This window comes from Bubalus kerabau, chromosome 23 (genome assembly GCF_029407905.1).
Source record: "Bubalus kerabau isolate K-KA32 ecotype Philippines breed swamp buffalo chromosome 23, PCC_UOA_SB_1v2, whole genome shotgun sequence".
Classification (NCBI taxonomy): domain Eukaryota; kingdom Metazoa; phylum Chordata; class Mammalia; order Artiodactyla; family Bovidae; genus Bubalus; species Bubalus kerabau.
Genome location: NC_073646.1, coordinates 42150055 through 42171273, shown reverse-complemented (window position 1 = coordinate 42171273; position 21219 = coordinate 42150055). Strand labels below are relative to the sequence as shown.

At 59.0% G+C, this 21219-nt stretch overlaps 1 protein-coding gene across 1 annotated transcript in view; it reads right to left on the bottom strand.

The window, feature by feature from the left end:
- Positions 1-21219, bottom strand: part of MAD1L1 (mitotic arrest deficient 1 like 1) — a 244884-nt gene that overhangs the window by 87580 nt on the left and 136085 nt on the right. The window contains exon 13 of the mRNA XM_055562250.1: positions 4504-4560. Within this exon, the coding sequence (XP_055418225.1) occupies positions 4504-4560 (57 nt within the window). The remainder of the gene's footprint in view (positions 1-4503; positions 4561-21219) is intronic.

The following is a 21219-nucleotide window of genomic DNA, read 5'->3' as shown; positions in this document are numbered from 1 at the left end:
GTCGATTCCGCCTCAGCCTGGGGGCCACGCCAGGTGCAAAAGGCCATAGGCTGTCACCAACGGCTCAGCCAGCTGCTGACTTGAGCTGGACACACCGCTGCCTCAGATAAAAAGAAGCCCCGCTGGAGAACGTGCCCAGGCTGCGTTTCACCCTGGAAGGCCATTTCTTGAGTACATTTGCTAAGAGAGAGCTCTCACAGCACCGACCCTGCCAGCTGCAGTCCAACGGGAGGCCCACCCGAAACCTGGCGAGCGAGCGCAAGGCCTCACCTGGGGCAGAGGACTGGAGGGCGGCTAAGAAAGTGCAGAGAAAGAAAATGACCCAAGGTCGCGCTGTGTCCGCTGTGGGAGCCACGCAGGCCCCGTGAGAGCGGCTCCAGCTGCGCTCATGCAGAGATGGGGGGTGCTCCGCCAGGCCCGGCCAGTGGGACCCCGGCCCTCCGCCCTGTCATCACGGCCTGGCTCTCAGAGACGCAGGGGCCTCGCAAGGCTACAGGTTCAATCACTGTCTGGCTCGACCTACGTGAGCCTAAGTGGCGTGGGCCTGCACATGTGGACTCATGCCTGCGGGCCAGGCTCCTGAGAAAGCAGCGTTTCTCAGCAGGCGCTGAGGCTCGGGGCAGGGGCCGAGGGCTGGGGAGGCCCACTCCTCACGGTCTCCGTGGTCACCTCCACCAATGGGCCTGACCGACACGCCCGCCTAGGACAGACGTTTTTCAGACACAGCAGGACAGATCCAGAACGTGAAATGACTCACCACCAGTCAGAACCAGGAGGTGCTTTTAATCATTTACGGAAAGGCAGCTGGCTCCGCTGGAGGACTGTGATAAGGCCGGATGTTCGGGTGGGGGGCGCAGGCGGGAGATGGTGCGAGTGGTGAACAATGGAGGCTCACCCCCCTCCTGGTGATTCACTGGCCTGAGCTTTGCGGTCGACAATGACACAGCATCGGCAAGGTCTGTGGGGGTGGGCACTGCCCGGCAGGGCTATGAACACCTCCCACCATCCGTGTGATCTGTGCTCGAGCCCCAGGACTCAGAGTGAGCGCTGCTGGTGCTCCCGTGCAGGGGAAGCCCCGGAGGCCTGCGAGCCCCTGGAACCTGCCCGGCTGCGCTGTCCACAGGCAACAGAGGCGGCTGTAAAGCACGTGTCACTGGGCAGCACGCGAAGCCTGGACGCTCACAGCCTGGACCACTGCGCCCACTTGGAGACGGAGCGGAGGGGGAAGGCGGCAGGAGGCGGAGGGGGTCACCAGGCCGGCCGTGCTCATCCCCATCTGGACGCAGCGCTTCCAGGAGAAGCCCTGGGAGGCGGGAGGCGGGCCGCAGACCCGAGCACAGGCGTCCAGCCCCGTCCCCGAGGTCGCCAAGTGACAGCACCGTGACAGCAGCGAAACCTGCCCTCCAGCCACAGCCCGGCGAGGCGCGCCAAAGACACAACGCAGTGGGCTCGTCTTTCCTTAGGGTGTTAACTGCATTTAAGAAAAAACACGAATGGTACTCACACACACTAATTGGCATGAATTTGCTAGTTATTAACAAAAAGTCAAGCTGTCTTTGTGCCGTCATCTGCAATTACCTAAAGATGCTTAATTGTTTTTTTTTTTAAACGTCTCTTCTTGCCTGGTGAGCTGACTTTGGTCCGGAGAACAGCAGGTCAGGGAGCTGGGGCTGGGAGAGCAGGAGCAGGAACCATCCTAGACGGAGGCCCTGGGTGCAGTCAGGGCCCCTGGACACAGGTTGCTCGCCGCCCAGACCCAGAGGAGCGCGCCCTCTTATGGCAGCAACGCAGGGGCAGGACCAAGGCCTTTGGCACTGGCGTGGGAGGGCGGGCTGACTGTGGCCTCCCAGCCTCAGCATGCGCTCCGGTCACTACCCCCGCTCCAGTCTCACTCCTCCACCCCTCGGGGGTTTACATCAGAGCAGAAAGCCCCCTGTAACCAAACACAAGCATTTCCTGGGCGATCCGCTCCCTGAGGACTGGCCCACAGGCATCAGGCCCCGGGTCCCATCCTGCACCAGCCTGTGCCTCGGGGGCTGCAGGGCCCTCTGGACCCAGTCGGGAGCAAGAACAGAGGCTCGCACGCTCCTGTCCTCAGGTCCCTGGGCACTGCCATTTCTCATTTTCCCTTTAACAAGGAGAGAGAAGAGAGAAGTAAAATAAACAACACAAAATAAGCTAAAGATGGGACAGTCAAAGGCAGAGATTAAAAGCCTCTCTGAGGAGACAGCGACAGCCCAGAGCCAACACCAAGCCTGAAAGGACCAGTGTGAGGAGCCCGCAGTGCCCCGGGCGTGCACGCGGGGGCCACCAGCACCGCACCTCTGGGCTCAGACCCTCTCAAGGGTCAGCACCGCTGGGACAAGCTGATTCCTCGAAGTGAAGTGAAGTCGCTCAGTCGTGTCTGACTCTCTGCGACCCCATGGACTGTAGCCTACTGGGCTCCTCCGTCCATGGGATTTTCCAGGCAAGAATACTGGAGTGAGTTGCCATTTTCTTCTCCATGGGAACTTTCCGACCCAGGGATCGAACCCGGGTCTCCTGTATTGTAGGCAGACGCTTTACCAACTGAGCCACAAGGGAAGCATGCTTCCTGGAGAGCGGTCCCCAAAGGTCCCCCGGTGGCCAGGGGAGGCCTGGCACTGAGTTTGGGGCACCAGGCCCACAGGAGGCTCTCCACCGTAGCTGACATCAGACTTGCCCCGGGAGACGTGCATTAACACCCCTGCCTGGCTGCCTGCCCCAACAAGCTCCAGTGTAACTGGTCTGGAGGAGGGACTTCAAAGGCCCTGGAGGCTTCACACGAGGAGCAGAAACCGCATGAGCTGAAAGGAGGAGGAAGCACACAGCCCTGCAGCCCCGTGAGGAGGGCAGCTGCCCCAGCGGGCAAGCGCAGCAGGCCTGTCCCCCCTCCTCCTGACAGGGCACCCAGCTTGTCCAACAAAGCCCCAGGGATGGGGAAGGGCAGCTTGGGGATGGGGAAGGGCGATGTGCAGGCTTTCTCAGGGCAACTGTGCCCCTGGGCACTCTCTCAACCCCAGCAAGGAAGCTCAACCCCAGCAAGGAAGCCGTGCAGGAGACACACAATGTCCCGTCCCCAGGGCCTTGTAGGAGGGGCCATCAGTCTTCAAGGACGCCCCACCCTGGCCTGGCGGCCCCAAAGTCAAGGTCGGTGGACAAGGACAGGAAGGTGGGGAGGCCCCAGAGAGCCCCAGCCCCGTCACCAGAGCCCACCCTCCCAGCTCCCGGAGGCTGTGGTCACGATTGGGGGCTTGCACGGGTCCAGACGTGTCCTCTGCCTCCTCAGGAAATGCTCCCCTAGGCCCCAGGCACCCTAGTCTGTCCCACGGCGTCCATCACACACGTGACTGGGGTCCTTACTAGGCATAGCCTCTCCACCTCAGGTGGGGCCGACCCCGATCTCCCGACAGGCATCTGCGCTGGAGCAGCTAGGCGGGGTCGGTCTTGGGCTCTGCCCCTGGGCACCGATGCCCACTCAGAGGGGTGCTTCCCGGCCATGCCTGCTGCATCTCGGACGCCACGTTGTCCTCTGAACCCAGCTCCCTGATCCCGCTTGCCTCCCCACCCCTGACTCCTCGGCTGGGCCCCCCCCCGCCACGCCTCCTGGGCCCCCACGGGTGGAGCCCCCCAACAGGAAGGGTCAGCAGTGGTGGCGTCAGCTGGGGGGCCGCCAGCGGGGCACAAGGCGCGTTCAAAGACGCCTCACTCCCACCTGTGTCTGCCTCACCGGCGGCGCCAACATCGAGTCAGAACCCCGACTGCAGGCGGGAGCCCCAGGGCCCTCCGGAGCTCCTGATGCCCCACCCACAGCGACTCCCGGCGCCCCGCCCACAGGAGCCTCTGGTGCCCCGCCCACAGCGGCTCCCGACGCCCCGCCCACAGCAATCTTCAGCGCCCCGCCCACAGCAGCATCCCGTCCAGCGGGAGAGGGTTTTGGGCAGGGCAACCGGACAACACGTGCCAATTCCCCGGCACGGCCTGCCTGTGCCCAGGGGTGTCGTCCTCCAAGCCGCCAGACCAGGCGCCGGAGCACACTGGATGAGGACACTCGCGGCCACCCTGTCTCCCGTGGGTGCCGAGGGCCAGTGGGGTCATATGGCCGCGTCTGTACGTGCCCAGGCGAGGGCTCCCAGCCGCGAGGACACAGGGCGGACGTGGTCTGATGTCAGAAGTCAGCCCGCAGCCGGGGCAGCAGAGAAACAAGGGCAGGCGCGAGGCTGGAGGGCCCAGTGCGCACTTTGCGCACAAGGCGACGGGCGCCCCGCAGGGTCAGGGTGGGGGCCGCGTGGCCTCGGGTAGGGGGCACTCTGGACCCCAGCCTGGAGCAGGCGGGCAGTCTGGACTCAACCACGAGGCCCCCCTCCCCACTGGCAGCTGCGTCTCTGATGAAACAGTCGGTCAAGGGCCCTGCGGCTGCGCCCACAGGGCCCTGGGCTCCCCTTGGCCACATAGGCCTCCACTGGGCGTGGCGTCGGGACTCACCATGTCGGCTCTTTGCTTCTGGCCTCCCAGCTCCTCCAGCGCCTGTGACAGCTGAGCCTTCAAGACAAGACAGAAAGAAGGTCAGTGGGCTTGCTCCTCCCGGGGCGCAAGGGACCACACCTGCCGTCTCTGCTCACCCACCACTTTCCGGGGAGCCCCGAATCCCCCGTTTGGAAGGAGGGGCAGTGGTAACATAACAGCTTGCCAAGGCCACCCCTGAGCAGCTGCCTGAAGGAGAGGGCGTTCAGGGTGGAGTTTCAGTGCCCGGGTAAGAGGCCAGGGGACTGGCCATGCACAACGAGGCAGACACCGACCAGCACAGCATTCGCCGAGGTGACAGGACGGGGGTGGGGGACGGGGCACAGCGTGGGGCTGCCAAGGGCTAGCAGGGGCCCCTCCATTTTCCGAGGGCCTGGAGCACCAGGTAATGGGGGCCTCTGGGGGCTTCTTCTGGGGATACTCATCAAGCTGACAGTGCCGACGTGTGCATCTATGTGTGTGCGTGCGTCATACTTCAATGAGAAAGTAGCTTTAAAATATACAGGCACCAGCACTCTGGAGGACAAATTAGGGAGAAAGGGAGGCGATTCTGCTACAAGCGGAGGATTCTAAGCAGGACGCACACCATCGCTGCAGGCGATCACACAGCCCGTCACGGGCCCTGGGGAGGGCCAAGTGGACGCACAGCACGGCCCTCTGGATGCACGCACGGTCCGGCCGCGCTGGAGACCCTAAGAGTGCTGCGGGCCCTTGGCTGGAGGAGGGAAGGCCTCCGACAAAGCCTGGCGGGACAGAGGCTAGGCAGGGGGGAGGTGGCAGCGGGGAAGCCCCTCACCAGCACTGGCCGCAGCCCTTCATCAGAGCAGCCCAGGGGCCTGGGGAGATGTCAGGACGGCCTCCAGCGGAGCCGAGGAGGCAGGACCAGGGCACCGTGGCCCCCGGGCTCCGGGAAGGCTGCTGGTGCCGGGGGCAGAATGAAGCCACAGGCGCCAGGTCGACCCTTCCCTCCTCAGCGAAACCCCGCAAACAGCAGTTTCCTGGCATCAGTGGGCAGGCCCCCCAGAACTCGGGTCTGAGGGATGGAAACGCAGGAGACGGGCCCCCACTACACCAGCTCCCGTCCTCACATGCCCTCCGCCCGGGCAGGGCCCTGGGGGCTGGACACGCAGAGGGGGCGCTGTGCAGAGGCCACAGCGGGGAGGGGCAGGGCCACACGACCCCTGTCTTGGCCACTCGGGAGACCCAGGGGTGTAGGATGAGGGCGGCCGCAGGCCACATGCAGCCTGGACGCCCGGGTCTGGACGCGGGCACAGAGGCCAGAGGAGCCCTCACTGCCCTGGGCCGGCTCCTCACCTGGGGGAGGTGGCAAGGCTAGCAGTCACCTAGCTGGCGTGCTCTGCACCCGGGGGGATCCCAAGGTGGCGCCGAGGTGGGGAACCCTGCAGGGTGAGCCTCACGGGGGCGCAGTGCGGTGAGGACACAGGAAGACAGCAGGCCGCCCTGGAGACTCTGGCCGGCGACTCCACGGCAGCTTACGCGGCCCAGGCCAGGGCGCTTCCTGAAAGGCACAGCCGCCCTGAGTCCTCAGGGGACACACTCCCTCCGGCTGCGCTGTGTGGAGCGGAGCTGGCGGGGCAGGCGTGTGGATGGAGGAGCCGGCCAGCTCAGGGGATGTCACTGGGAGGTGCCCGGTGACCACAGAGCCGTCAGGCCTAAGCACCGCCTGCCGCAGGTGAGGGCTGCACCCAGACTGCGAGGGGCTGTTTTTATCTCCGAGTGAGAACTGCCCCGGACCCTGCAGCGGACGCCGCCCAGTGCAGGCGGGACAGGTGACGCCCAAGGTCACAGGGACAGAAGGAGACTGGAGCTTCACGCCCCTGCCTTCTGGCTCACTGCACACACAGGAGGGTAATGAAGCGCAAAGACAGATGCTAGTTGAAGGGCACATCCAGGCAGCACCCCAGACGCACCTTCACCAGGGAGCAAACACGGGGCAGAGGGACCCCTGCCGTCATGGACGCCAGGCTGCAGGCAGGGGTGCGCCGCGCTTCCTGAGGCTGCAGACATGTCGGCCTGTAAGTGGGCGGGTAGCAGCGTGCGGGGCTCGGCCTGGTGCCAGGCTCTGCGGGCAGCTGTGGCTCCAGGGCAGCCGCAGGACGGAGCCCTTCACCCCTCGGGAGCCCCTGATGAACCAAGTGTTTGCCAGGCCTGGAGCGAGCTGGGCCCCGCCATGCACTCAGGACCACCGTGGGCACGTCCATGGTGGGCCTGGCCCCTGTCCTGGCTCAGTCCACCCCCGCTGACAGCTGGGGTGCTTAACCTGCGGGCAGTGGGCCTGGGACCACAGCTCCAGCGCCCTGGAACTTGGGCAAATGCCAGGCCTCAGCCCCCGTCCTCCAGAGCTCTCTCCTCACCAGCCCTCTGCCTCTGAGACATCACTGCAGGCGGGAGGCCAGACCAGAGACCAACCCCAAGGCCTCTTGACCTGGAAGACGGTCCTGGCGGAGGGCGTCGTGAGGGGAAGGAGCAGCTCAGCCATTATCCCTTCAGAGAACGCGGGTTCAGACAACCACCTGGGTCCAGATGGAAAAGGTCAACAAAACCAAAAGCTGTCTTTTTAACAGATAAACAAAACTGACAAACTTCTAGCTGAACTAAGGAAAAAGATAAAGCTCAAGTAAATAAAATCAGAAATGAAAGCAAAGACATCACAAAGGATGCCACAGAAACACAAAGACTGAAGAACTGCTGTGATCAACATTCTACACCAGAAAACTGGACAATGAAACAAACAAACTCCTAGAAACAATCAGGAAAAACCTTTAAAAAAAAAAGATCTGAGCAAACCAGTAACGAGTAACAAGAATTAATGAAAAAAAAAAAAAAAAACCCTCCCTACAAAGAAAGGCCCAGGATTACATGGTTTCACTGGTGAATTTTACCAAACATTTAAAAAAGTATTAATACCAATCCTCTTTGACTTCTTCCAAAAAATCAAAGAGAAGGGAACACATTCAAATTCATTTTACAAGCCAGCATCACCGATATGAAAGCCAGACAAGGGTGCCAAAAGAACAAAACCAAAGTGAAACAGCTGCCAACAGCCCTGATGAACACAGATGCGAAAATCCTCAGCAAAATACTAGCAAACTGAATCCAGCAGCACATCACAGAGATGGTGCACCGAGATCAAGAGGGATTCATCCATGGGATGCAAGGGTGGCTCGACATCCACAGACCAGGCACAGCAAAGCAACACAGCAGCAGAGTGAAGGAGAAAAATGACATAAGCATCTCAACAGAGGCAAGGAAAACATGTGATAAAATTTAACATCTTTTCTTGAGAAAATTTCTTGAGAAATCTGTACGCAGGTCAGGAAGCAACAGTTAGAACTGGACATGGAACAACAGACTGGTTCCAAATAGGAAAAGGAGTACGTCAAGGCTGTATATTGTCACCCTGCTCATTTAACTTAGATGCAGAGGACATCATGAAAAACGCTGGACTGGAAGACGCACAAGCTGGAATCAAGATTGCCGGGAGAAATACCAATAACCTCAGATATGCAGATGACACCACCCTTATGGCAGAAAGTGAAGAGGAACTAAAGAGCCTCTTGATGAAAGTGCAAGTGGAGAGTGAAAAAGTTGGCTTAAAGCTCAACATTCAGAAAATGAAGATCATGGCATCTGGTCCCATCACTTCATGGGAAATAGGTGGGGAAACAGTGGAAACAGTGTCCGACTTTATTTTTCTGGGCTCCAAAATCACTGCAGATGGTGACTGCAGCCATGAAATTAAAAGACATGTGCTCCTTGGAAGGAAAGTTATGACCAACCTAGATAGCATATTCAAAAGCAGAGACATTACTTTGCCAACAAAGGTCCATCTAGTCAAGGCTATGGTTTTTCCATTGGTTATGTATGGATGTGAGAGTTGGACTGTGAAGAAGGCTGAGCGTTGAAGAATTGATGCTTTTGAACTGTGGTGTTGGAGAAGACTCTTCAGAGTCCCTTGGACTGCAAGGAGATCCAACCAATCCATCCTGAAGGAGATCAGTCCTGGGATTTCTTTGGAGGGAATGATGCTAAAGCTGAAACTCCAGTACTTTGGCCACCTCATGCAAAGTGTTGACTCATTGGAAAAGACTCTCATGCTGGGAGGGATTGGGGCAGGAGGAGAAGGGGACGACAGAGGATGAGATGGCTGGATGGCATCACTGACTCAATGGACGTGAGTCTCAGTGAACTCCGGGAGTTGGTGATGGACAGGGAGGCCTGGCGTGCTGCGATTCATGGGGTCGCAGAGTCGGACACGACTGAGCGACTGATCTGATCTGATCTGAATATCTTCTCGCAACAAAATTAATTAGGTACCGAAGGAAAGGTTTTCAGCATAATAAGGCCCACAGCTAATACATTCAACAGTGAAAAGCTGAAGGCTTTTCTTCTGAGATGAGGAACAAGGCAAGGACACCCACTCTCACTGGAAGCCTGAGCCAGAGCAATCAGACGAGAGACAGAAATAAAAGGCATCTAACGGGAACGGAAGCAGCAAACTGTCTCCTTGCAGATGATACGGTCATACATAGAGAAAATCCTACAACTTCACCAGAAAACCGTTAGAACTAATGAACAAATTCAGGAAATACATAGAAATCGATATACAAAAATAAGTTGCAGGCTTCCCTGGTTGTCAAGCAGTAAAGAATGTGCCTGCCAATGCAGAGGACATGGGTTTGATGCCTGGTCCGGAAAGATTCCACGTGCCTCCGGGCAGCTAAGCTGGTGCCGCCACAAACACTGAAGGCCTCATGCCCTAGAGCCCAGGCTCTGAGATGAGAAGCTACCGCGAAAAGCCCACACAGCAACCGAGGGGAGCCCCTGCCCACCGCAACAAGAGGAAGTCCCACACAGCAACAAAGACCAGCACAGCCCGGACACCAAAAGCTGTTTCTATACGCCGACAATGAACCATCTGACAAAGAAACTAAACAGTTCCATTTACAACAGCATCAGTTCAGTTCAGTTCAGTTGCTCAGTCGGGTCCGAGTCTTTGCGACCCCATGAACCTCAGCACACCAGGCCTCCCTGTCCATCACCAACTCCCGGAGTCCACCCAAACCCACGTCCATCGAGTTGGTGATGCCACGGAACCATCTCATCCTCTGTCGCCCCCTTCTGCTCCTGCCCTCAATCTATCCCAGCATCAGGGTCTTTTCAAATGAGTCAGCTCTTCGCATCAGGTGGCCAAAGGACTGGAGTTTCAGCTTCAACATCAGTCCTTCCAATGAAAACCCAGGACTGATTCCTTTAGGATGGACTGGTTGGATCCCCTTGCAGTCCAAGGGACTCTCAAGAGTCTTCTCCAACACCACAGTTCAAAAGCATCAATTCTTTGGTGCTCAGCTTTCTTCACAATCCAATTCTCACATCCATACATGACCAATGGAAAAACCACAGCCTTGACTAGATGGACCTTTGTGGGCAAAGTAATGTCTCTGCTTTTGAATATGCTATCTAGGTTGGTCATAATTTTCCTTCCAAGGAGTAAGCGTCTTTTAATTTCATGGCTGCAATCACCATCTGCAGTGATTTTGGAGCCCAGAAAAATAAAGTCTGACACTGTTTCCACTGTTTCCCCATCTATTTGCCATGAAGTGATGGGACCAGATGCCATGATCTTCATTTTCTGAATGTTGAGCTTTAAGCCAACTTTTTCACTCTCCTCTTTCATTTTCATCAAGAGGCTTTTGAGTTCCTCTTCACTTTCTGCCATAAGGGTGGTGTCATCTGCATATCTGAGGTTATTGATATTTCTGCCGGCAATCTTGATTCCAGCTTGTGCTTCTTCCAGCCCAGCATTTTTCATGATGTACTCTGCATATAAGTTAAATAAGCAGGGTGACGATATTCAGCCTGACTTACTCCTTTTCCTATTTGGAACCAGTATGTCGCTCCATATCCAGTTCTAACTGTTGCCTCCTGACCTGCATACAGGTTTCTCAAGAGGAAGGTCAGGTGGTCTGGTATTCCCATCTCTTTCACAGTTTTCCAGAGTTTATTGTGATCCACACAGTCAAAGGCTTTGGCATAGTCAATAAAGCAGAAATAGATGTTTTTCTGGAACTCTCTTGCTTTTTCAATGACCTAGAGGATGTTGGCAATTTGATCTCTGGTTCCTCTGCCTTTTCTAAAACCAGCTTAAACATCTGGCAGTTCACTGTTCACGTATTGCTGAAGCCTGGCTTGGAGGATTTTAAGCATTACTTTACTAGCGTGTGCTGCTGCTGCTGCTGCTGCTGCTAAGTCGCTTCAGTCATGTCCGACACTGTGCGACCCCATAGACAGCCTCCTACCAGGCCCTATGTCCCTGGGATTCTCCAGGCAAGAACACTGGAGTGGGTTGCCATTTCCTTCTCGTGTGAGATGAGTGCAATTGTGTGGTACTTTTGAGCATTCTTTGGCATTGCCTTTCTTTGGGATCGGAATGAAAACTGACCTTTTCCAGGCCTGTGGCCACTGCTGAGTTTTCCAAATTTGCTGGCGTATTGAGTGCAGCACTTTCACTGCATCATCTTCCAGGATGTGAAATAGCTCAACTGGAATTCCATCACCTCCACTAGCTTTCTTTGTAGTGATGCTTTCTAAGGCCCACTTGACTTGACATTCCAAGATGTCTGGCTCTAGGTGAGTGATCACACCTTCATGATTATCTGGGTCTTGAAGATCTTTTTTGTACAGTTCTTCTGTGTATTCTTGCCACCTCTTCTTAATATCTTCTGCTTCTGTTAGGTCCCTACCATTTCTGTCCTTTATCGAGCCCATCTTTGCATGAAATGTTCCCTTGGTATCTCTAAGTTTCTTGAAGAGATCTCTAGTCTTTCCCATTCTGTTGTTTTCCTCTATTTCTTTGCATTGATTGCTGAGGAAGGCTTTCTTTTCTCTCCTTGCTATTCTTTGGAACTCTGCATTCAAATGGGTATATCTTTCCTTTTCCCTTTTGCTTTTCGCTTCCCTTCTTTTCACAGCTATTTGTAAGGCCTCCCCAGACAGCCATTTTGCTTTTTTGCATTTCTTTTTCTTGGGAATGGTCTTGATTCCTATCTCCCGTACAATGTCACGAACCTCCGTCCATAGTTCATCAGGCACCCTGTCTATCAGATCTAGTTCCGTACATCGATTTCTCACTTCCACTGTATAGTCATAAGGGATTTCATTTAGGTCATACCTGAATGGTCTAGTGGTTTTCCCCACTTTCTTCTATTTCAGTCTGATTTTGCCAATAAGGAGTTCATGATCTGAGCCACAGTCAGCTCCTGGTCTTGTTTTTGCTGACTGTATAGAGCTTCTCCATCTTTGGCTGCAAAGAATATAATCAGTCTGATTTCGGTGTTGACAATATGGTGATGTCCATGTGTAGAGTCTTCTCTTCTGTTGTAGGAGGAGGGTGTTTGCTATGACCAGTGCGTTCTCTTGGCAGAACTCTATTAGCCTTTGCCTTGCTTCATTCTGTACTCCAAGGCCAAATTTGCCTGTTACTCCAGGTGTTTCTTGACTTCCTACTTTTGCATTCCAGTCCCCTATAATGAAAAGGACATCTTTTTTGGGTGTTAGTTCTAAAAGGTCTTGTAGGTCTTCATAGAACCGTTCAGCTTGTTCAGCATTATTGGTCGGGGCATAGACTTGGATTTCCATGATATTGAATGGTTTGCCTCAGAAATGAACAGAGATCATTCTGTCGTTTTTGAGATTGCATCCAAGTACTGCATTTCAGACTCTTTTGTTGACCATGATGGATACTCCATTTCTTCTAAGGGATTCCTGCCCACAGTAGTAGATATAATGGTCATCTGAGTTAAATTCCAGTGGTCATGTATGGATGTGAGAGTTGGATTGTGAAGAAAGATGAGCACTGAAGAATTAATGCTTTTGAACTGTGGTGTTGGAGAAGACTCTTGAGAGTCCCTTGGACTGCAAGGGGATCCAACCAGTCCATCCTAAAGGAGATGAGTCCTTGGTGTTCACTGGAAGAACTGATGCTGAGGCTGAAACTCCAATACTTTGGCCACCTGATGTGAAGAGTTGACTCATTGGAAAAGACCCTGATGCTGGGAGGGATTGGGGGCATGAGGTGAAGGGAACGACAGAGGATGATATGGCTGGATGGCATCACCAACTCGATGCACATGAGTCTGGGTGAACTCTGGGAGTTGGTGATGGACAGGGAGGCCTGGCATGATGTAATTCATGGGGTCGCAAAGAGTCAGACGTGACTGAGCAACTGAACTGAACTGAGTTAAATTCACCCATTCCAGTCCATCTTAGTTTGCTGATTCCTAGAATGTCCATGTTCACTCTTGCCATCTCCTGTTTGACCACTTCCAATTTGCCTTGATTCATGGACCTGACATTCCAGGTTCCTATGCAATATTGCTCTTTACAGCATCAAACCTCGCTTCTATCACCAATCACATCCACAGCTGGGTATTGTTTTTGCTTTGGCTCCATCCCTTCTTTCTTTCTGGAGTTATTTGTCCACTGATCTCCAGTAGCATATTGGGCACCTACCGACCTGGGGAGTTCATGTTTCAGTGTCCTATCTTTTTGCCTTTTCATACTGTTCATGGGGTTCTCAAGGCAAGAACACTGAAGTGGTTTGCCATTCCCTTCTCCAGTGGACCACATTTTGTCAGACCTCTCCACCATGACCCACCCGTCTGGGGTGGCCCCTATGGTGTGACTTAGTTTCACTGAGTTAGACAAGGCTGTGGTCCGTGTGATCAGATTGGCTGGTTTTCTGTGATTGTGGTTTCAGACTGTCTGCCCTCTGAGGCCTTTCTCAGCGCCTACCATCTTACTTGGGTTTCTCTTACCTTGGACGTGGGGTATGTCCTCACGGCTGCTCCAGCAAAGTGCAGCCGCTGCTCCTGACCTTGGACGTGGGGTAGCTCCTCCCAGCCTGTATTCTATGGTAGGTCCATTTTAAATACAGCAGTGTGTACATGTCCATCCCAAACTCTCTGGGAAGGGCTTTCGTATAGATGACAGCTGACGTGCTGGCCACGAGGACCACCTCGCTGGGGGAGTGCAGGGCCTGCACAGGCAGCAGAGCAGAGGACCAGCTCGCTGGGGGAGTGCAGGGCCCGCACAGGCAGCAGAGCAGAGGACCAGCTCGCTGGGGGAGTGCAGGGCCCGCACAGGCAGCAGAGCAGAGGACCAGCTCGCTGGGGGAGTGCAGGGCCCGCACAGGCAGCAGAGCAGAGGACCAGCTCGCTGGGGGAGTGCAGGGCCCGCACAGGCAGCAGAGCAGAGGAGCACCTCGCTGGGGGAGTGCAGGGCCTGCACAGGCAGCAGAGCAGAGGACCAGCTCGCTGGGGGAGTGCAGGGCCTGCACAGGCAGCAGAGCAGAGGACCAGCTCGCTGGGGGAGTGCAGGGCCCGCACAGGCAGCAGAGCAGAGGACCAGCTCGCTGGGGGAGTGCAGGGCCCGCACAGGCAGCAGAGCAGAGGACCAGCTCGCTGGGGGAGTGCAGGGCCTGCACAGGCAGCAGAGCAGAGGACCAGCTCGCTGGGGGAGTGCAGGGCCCGCACAGGCAGCAGAGCAGAGGACCAGCTCGCTGGGGGAGTGCAGGGCCCGCACAGGCAGCAGAGCAGAGGAGCACCTCGCTGGGGGAGTGCAGGGCCCGCACAGGCAGCAGAGCAGAGGACCAGCTCGCTGGGGGAGTGCAGGGCCCGCACAGGCAGCAGAGCAGAGGACCAGCTCGCTGGGGGAGTGCAGGGCCCGCACAGGCAGCAGAGCAGAGGACCAGCTCGCTGGGGGAGTGCAGGGCCCGCACAGGCAGCAGAGCAGAGGACCAGCTCGCTGGGGGAGTGCAGGGCCCGCACAGGCAGCAGAGCAGAGGAGCACCTCGCTGGGGGAGTGCAGGGCCTGCACAGGCAGCAGAGCAGAGGACCCGCTCGCTGGGGGAGTGCAGGGCCCGCACAGGCAGCAGAGCAGAGGACCAGCTCGCTGGGGGAGTGCAGGGCCCGCACAGGCAGCAGAGCAGAGGACCAGCTCGCTGGGGGAGTGCAGGGCCCGCACAGGCAGCAGAGCAGAGGACCAGCTCGCTGGGGGAGTGCAGGGCCCGCACAGGCAGCAGAGCAGAGGAGCACCTCGCTGGGGGAGTGCAGGGCCTGCACAGGCAGCAGAGCAGAGGACCCGCTCGCTGGGGGAGTGCAGGGCCCGCACAGGCAGCAGAGCAGAGGACCAGCTCGCTGGGGGAGTGCAGGGCCCGCACAGGCAGCAGAGCAGAGGACCAGCTCGCTGGGGGAGTGCAGGGCCCGCACAGGCAGCAGAGCAGAGGAGCACCTCGCTGGGGGAGTGCAGGGCCTGCACAGGCAGCAGAGCAGAGGACCCGCTCGCTGGGGGAGTGCAGGGCCCGCACAGGCAGCAGAGCAGAGGACCAGCTCGCTGGGGGAGTGCAGGGCCCGCACAGGCAGCAGAGCAGAGGACCAGCTCGCTGGGGGAGTGCAGGGCCCGCACAGGCAGCAGAGCAGAGGACCAGCTCGCTGGGGGAGTGCAGGGCCCGCACAGGCAGCAGAGCAGAGGACCAGCTCGCTGGGGGAGTGCAGGGCCCGCACAGGCAGCAGAGCAGAGGAGCACCTCGCTGGGGGAGTGCAGGGCCTGCACAGGCAGCAGAGCAGAGGACCCGCTCGCTGGGGGAGTGCAGGGCCCGCACAGGCAGCAGAGCAGAGGACCAGCTCGCTGGGGGAGTGCAGGGCCCGCACAGGCAGCAGAGCAGAGGACCAGCTCGCTGGGGGAGTGCAGGGCCTGCACAGGCAGCAGAGCAGAGGAGCACCTCGCTGGGGGAGTGCAGGGCCCGCACAGGCAGCAGAGCAGAGGACCAGCTCGCTGGGGGAGTGCAGGGCCTGCACAGGCAGCAGAGCAGAGGAGCACCTCGCTGGGGGAGTGCAGGGCCCGCACAGGCAGCAGAGCAGAGGACCAGCTCGCTGGGGGAGTGCAGGGCCCGCACAGGCAGCAGAGCAGAGGACCAGCTCGCTGGGGGAGTGCAGGGCCTGCACAGGCAGCAGAGCAGAGGAGCACCTCGCTGGGGGAGTGCAGGGCCCGCACAGGCAGCAGAGCAGAGGAGCACCTCGCTGGGGGAGTGCAGGGCCCGCACAGGCAGCAGAGCAGAGGACCACCTCGCTGGGGGAGTGCAGGGCCCGCACAGGCAGCAGAGCAGAGGAGCACCTCGCTGGGGGAGTGCAGGGCCCGCACAGGCAGCAGAGCAGAGGACCAGCTCGCTGGGGGAGTGCAGGGCCCGCACAGGCAGCAGAGCAGAGGACCCGCTCGCTGGGGGAGTGCAGGGCCCGCACAGGCAGCAGAGCAGAGGACCAGCTCGCTGGGGGAGTGCAGGGCCCGCACAGGCAGCAGAGCAGAGGACCAGCTCGCTGGGGGAGTGCAGGGCCCGCACAGGCAGCAGAGCAGAGGACCAGCTCGCTGGGGGAGTGCAGGGCCCGCACAGGCAGCAGAGCAGAGGACCAGCTCGCTGGGGGAGTGCAGGGCCCGCACAGGCAGCAGAGCAGAGGAGCACCTCGCTGGGGGAGTGCAGGGCCCGCACAGGCAGCAGAGCAGAGGACCCGCTCGCTGGGGGAGTGCAGGGCCCGCACAGGCAGCAGAGCAGAGGACCAGCTCGCTGGGGGAGTGCAGGGCCCGCACAGGCAGCAGAGCAGAGGACCAGCTCGCTGGGGGAGTGCAGGGCCTGCACAGGCAGCAGAGCAGAGGAGCACCTCGCTGGGGGAGTGCAGGGCCCGCACAGGCAGCAGAGCAGAGGACCAGCTCGCTGGGGGAGTGCAGGGCCTGCACAGGCAGCAGAGCAGAGGAGCACCTCGCTGGGGGAGTGCAGGGCCCGCACAGGCAGCAGAGCAGAGGACCAGCTCGCTGGGGGAGTGCAGGGCCCGCACAGGCAGCAGAGCAGAGGACCAGCTCGCTGGGGGAGTGCAGGGCCTGCACAGGCAGCAGAGCAGAGGAGCACCTCGCTGGGGGAGTGCAGGGCCTGCACAGGCAGCAGAGCAGCTGTCAGAACCACAGCGGCAAGCAGCCATGAAGCAGGACTCCCTTGCTGGTTCAGCAGGAAAGAGTCCACTTGCCAGTGCAGGAGACAAGAGTCAGATCGCTGGTCTGGGAAGATCCAGTACGCCCATGCACCACGGCTACTAAGCCTGTACTCCAGAGTCCAGGAACTGCAGCTACGAGGCCCACGTACCATGCCTCCTGAAGCCCTCTCACCCTGGAGAGCCTGTGCTCCGCAACAGGAGAAGCCACGGCGATGCGATGTCCGCGCACCACAACCAGAGAAAAAGCCCGAGCAGCGGCCAAGACCCAGCAAAACCAAAAACTAATGAATAAAAATAATAAATTTAACCAAGGAGGTAAAGGAACTATATACTGGAAAATATAAGACTCCGATGGAAACTGAATACGATGTAAAGAAAGGGAAAGACATTCTGTGTTCCTGGATTGGAAGAACACTGCCAAACTGTGCATGCTTTCCAACGCGAGCTACGGACTCAAAGCAGACTCGACCAAGAGTCCACGGACTTGTGTGACGAAAACAGAAAAGCCAGACTATGAAGCTTCTGCACAGCAGGGACAGAAGGAGGGGCAGCCTACAGAATGGGAGAGAGTGCAGACTATGAAGCTTCTGCATAGCAGGGACAGAAGGAGGGGCGGCCTACAGAATGGGAGAGAGTGCGCGTAAACGGTTTACCAAGTAAGGAGCTGCTATCCGACATACATAAGGAACTCATAAAACTGAATATATATATATATAAAAAATACCAATTTAAAAATGGTGAGAGGATCTGAACAGACGTTCCTCCAAAGAAGAATAAAAACGGCCAAGAGAAAAGATGCTCTGCGTCACTGGCCGTCAGGGAGATGCAAAGCAGAAGCAGTGAGGGGTCCCCTCGCGCAGGTTAGAAGGGGTGTTGCCAAAACGCAGCAGCAGTGAGTGTGCAAGAATGTGTCCTGTACTGCCGTGGGGGGCGGGGCGGGTGCAAACGGCACGGGGGTCCTCAGGAAGCCAAAAGCAGCACGGGGCCGCCGCCCATCACCCTGGCCTCTGCCATCGGGTCCCTGCGGCCAGGGAGGCAGCCCGGGCGCGCGTGTGGTCTCGTCCCCGAGCACCTCCTTCCTCCCCGTCGTTTCTCTTCAGCTCTTGCCATCCTGGAATTCTGTCTCAAGACTGTCCAGTTTGTTTCAGCTGCGCCTTTTACAGGAGTCAGCTCAAGCTCCTTACGTAAGGGGAGCACCAAACACGTACTTTCACAAGTAAGAGAAAGCTGGACCTGGTACAACCTAGGGTTCAAAAGCTGCTGTTCCTCCTAGCACCAAGCCCCCAGGCCGGGAGGTGATAACAGAAACACGGACGTAAGCCCTGGCCTAAGTCACGGGAGGAGCAGAGCCATGTCCACCTTTTCCTAAGCTGGAGCCAGGAATTAACTGCTGGGATTTTTCCACAGACCTCCATGCAGCCCACAGCACCGTAATCTGCTTAATTAAATAAATTGGAAACACAACTCAGGCTAATATTTCGAATCAAGGTGGCGTGAGCTGCATGTTTATAGCTCTGTTGACAGAAGAGGACTCACGACATATGCCACCAACTTCTGCAGCCACTTTATTAAACAGAATAAACAGAAGCCGTGCAAGACAGCAGCAGACATGGGCTACTGGGATTCTCCCAATCTCAACACTTCCGGCGTGTCGCACTGAGATGTTTTTGCCAGAATCAAAACACGTTTCCCATTAGAACTGGCTGATTAAGCTAAATGGGTGAAGTGGGATGGCTCTGTACGAAGTGGATGTGTTTTCAAATTTCCTGTGCTCACATCCATGCTTCCCACTCCTCCCCAGCGAGTGAAAGCCAGGGGAGTGCCCCGTCCCCCACACCTGTGGGTGGGTGCCTGGACGGGCCCCGTGGAGCAGGCGTGGCGGCTCTCACATTGGCAGCAGGGTCCTCGGGGTCCCAGAACAGAGGTGCTAAGACAGACGGCCGACAACTGCAGCCAGCGTCCAATCCAGCCCCCTCCCGGCTCTGTCAATAAAGTTTCATTAACACAGAGCCTCACCCACCATCTACCGAGGGCCCCCGAGCTGAGCATCAAGACCACATGGTCACACAGCCCACAGGCCTTCCTGTGGATCCTTCATGGACACAGCCTGCTGAGAAGAAAGAGGAGCTTGGGGGTGAGCAGTGGGCCAGAGAAAGGCCAAGGAGAAGCAGAGGGCAGAGGAAGGTGAGAGAGGACAGGGAGGGGCAAAGGCAGAAGGAGACGGAGCCAAGATGGAACAGAAAGAAGCAAAGGAGGAGAGGGGAGACGCCGGAAGAGAAGAGGGAGGAGGGGAGGGCAGGGAGAGGGAGCCCCACCTGCCCGCAGGCCTGCCAGACCCCAGGCACCCCCCGCCCCAGACCAGCTCTCGCTCCGTGCACACCATGAGGCCCGGTGCGCTGTGGGACTGTGCTCTCTGCAGGCACCACTGCTCTCTGCAGTTCCTGAGACAGTGGGCAGGACGGGGCTCCTTCCCCATGAAGCCCCAACAGTGCCCACAGCGGGCAGGACGGGGCTCTTTCCCCAACAGTGCCCACAGCGGGCAGGACGGGGCTCCTTCCCCATCAAGCCCCAACAGAGGGCACAGCGGGCAGGATGGGGCTCCTTCCCCAACAGTGCCCACAGCGGGCAGGATGGGGCTCTTTCCCCAACAGTGCACAGAGCAGGCAGGACGGGGCTCCTCCCCCAACTGTGCCCACAGCGGGCAGGACGGGGCTCCTCCCCCAACAGTGCCCACAGCGGGCAGGACGGGGCTCCTCCCCCAACAGTGCCCACAGCGGGCAGGAAGAGGCTCCTTCCCAACAGTGTCCACAGCGGGCAGGACGGGGCTCTTTCCCCAACAGTGCACACAGCGGGCAGGACGGGGCTCCTCCCTCAACTGTGCCCACAGTGGGCAGGACAGGGCTCCTTCCCAACAGTGCCCACAGCGGGCAGGATGGGGCTCCTCCCCACCAGCACCTCAACAGTGCGCACAGCTCAGCGCTGAGTGACGGAGGGCTTGCCCGGAGGCTGCAAACAGCCACTAACCAACAGGCTCTGTAAAGTTAAGTCACTCTCTACCGTCTGTCCGCATGTGATGCTCAACTAATAAACGTCTGGCAGCAGCTTGAAGCAGCTTCTACAGTCTCCAAGTGGGGGCAGCTTTCAAGCTTCAGAGACATGAGATGTTACTGTTACTAAAACAAGAACAGGACAGCCGCCAGGAGGACCCCAGCCCAGCCTGCAGTCCCGGGCCGTGTGGGGCCGCTGGGCTGGGGGAGGGGGGGGAGCGGTCAGTCAGACACCGCGGGGCCTCCCCCTTCCGAGGGGCCGCGGGAGCGGACACGCAGGTGACAGCTCGGGCCTGTCCTGCCGGGGGCCTGGCGCCCAGGGGCTCCTACCTGGTGGGCTCCGGGGCCCATAGAGGTGGTGCCGGCACAGAGGTCAGCGGACGGCCGGGGCAGTGGGGGGGAAGCAAGGAGGAGGAGCCTCTGAGATACGGGGGAAGAGCCAAGCAGGAGGAGCGCCCAGGTTGAGCAGAAGCCTGTCCTGTCCTGCTTGCTGCCCAGGCACCGCCCAGGCCCAGCCCCGCCCCTGCCCAGGCCCCGCCCAGGCCCCTCGGCACAGCCCCCGTCCAGCCCCAGTCCCGCCAACCCAGAACAGGGCGCCGGCTCCGTCTGCTGCTGCCTGGTGGCGCCGGGGGCAAACGACTCTCGGCAGGGCGGGCCCAGCCCTGACTCCCACCACGGAGGCAGCCTCCCCCCACCTGCCCGGGACGCCACGCGGCAGCCCCTCTGAGCCTGATCCTCTCCAGGGACAGCAGCTCAAGCCCAGGCGGCGCTCTTGTGGGGACTCGGGGGCTCTGTGCCCTGCAGGGTCTGCAGCACAGGACACGCGGAAGGTGAGTCCGCCCCCACCGACAGCCTTGCTGGGCAGCCGCGGACTGGCCGGGACTGGCAGAGCCCGTGTCCAGAACACGTGGCGGGTCCCGGGAGTGCCAAGCCTCATAGGTGGGGACGTCGCGGCCCTGGGGTCAGCGTGGCCTGGGCAGAGGGCAGGAGGCCGTCCACACCTGCGTCTGGAGAGCACAGGGTTGGGCTGGGAGCCTGACGTGGACAGGGGTGGGGTGCTGCCGTGGCCGGGAGGCCGGTCCCCTGCCCCTCGTCTGCCCGGGGCCGCCCGCCCACGCCTGGACTGGCTGGCTGGGCTCCCGCGGTGACAACGACGGGGAGTCGGGCGCTGACGCGGGTGCGCTGTGACACCCGCCACCCCCTGAGCTCCCGGAGGGCCGAGCCAGAGGGGGAGGCGGAGGGGCCGCCTGCGGCCCTGCTGACCACAGGAAGGGCAGGGGCAGGGCCTTCTCTGCCCAAAGCTGGCAGCCTCAGGGGCCCCGGGAGAGTCGGGGCTCACAGGGGAAGGGGCAGAGAGGTGGCCGGGTGTCCCCAGGCCTGGGGCTGTGAGGACAAGGTGAGGCGGTGACCACGCTGCCAACGTGCTCTGAGGGCAGGGACAGCCCCCAGCACCGACACGGGGAGCCGGACAGACGGCCGTGAGGTGCAGCATTGCCAGCCCCGCGGCGACCTGACCGAGTGTGCGTGGAGCACAGCGGGGCTCGGGGTACAGCGAGCCGGGGACTTGGGTG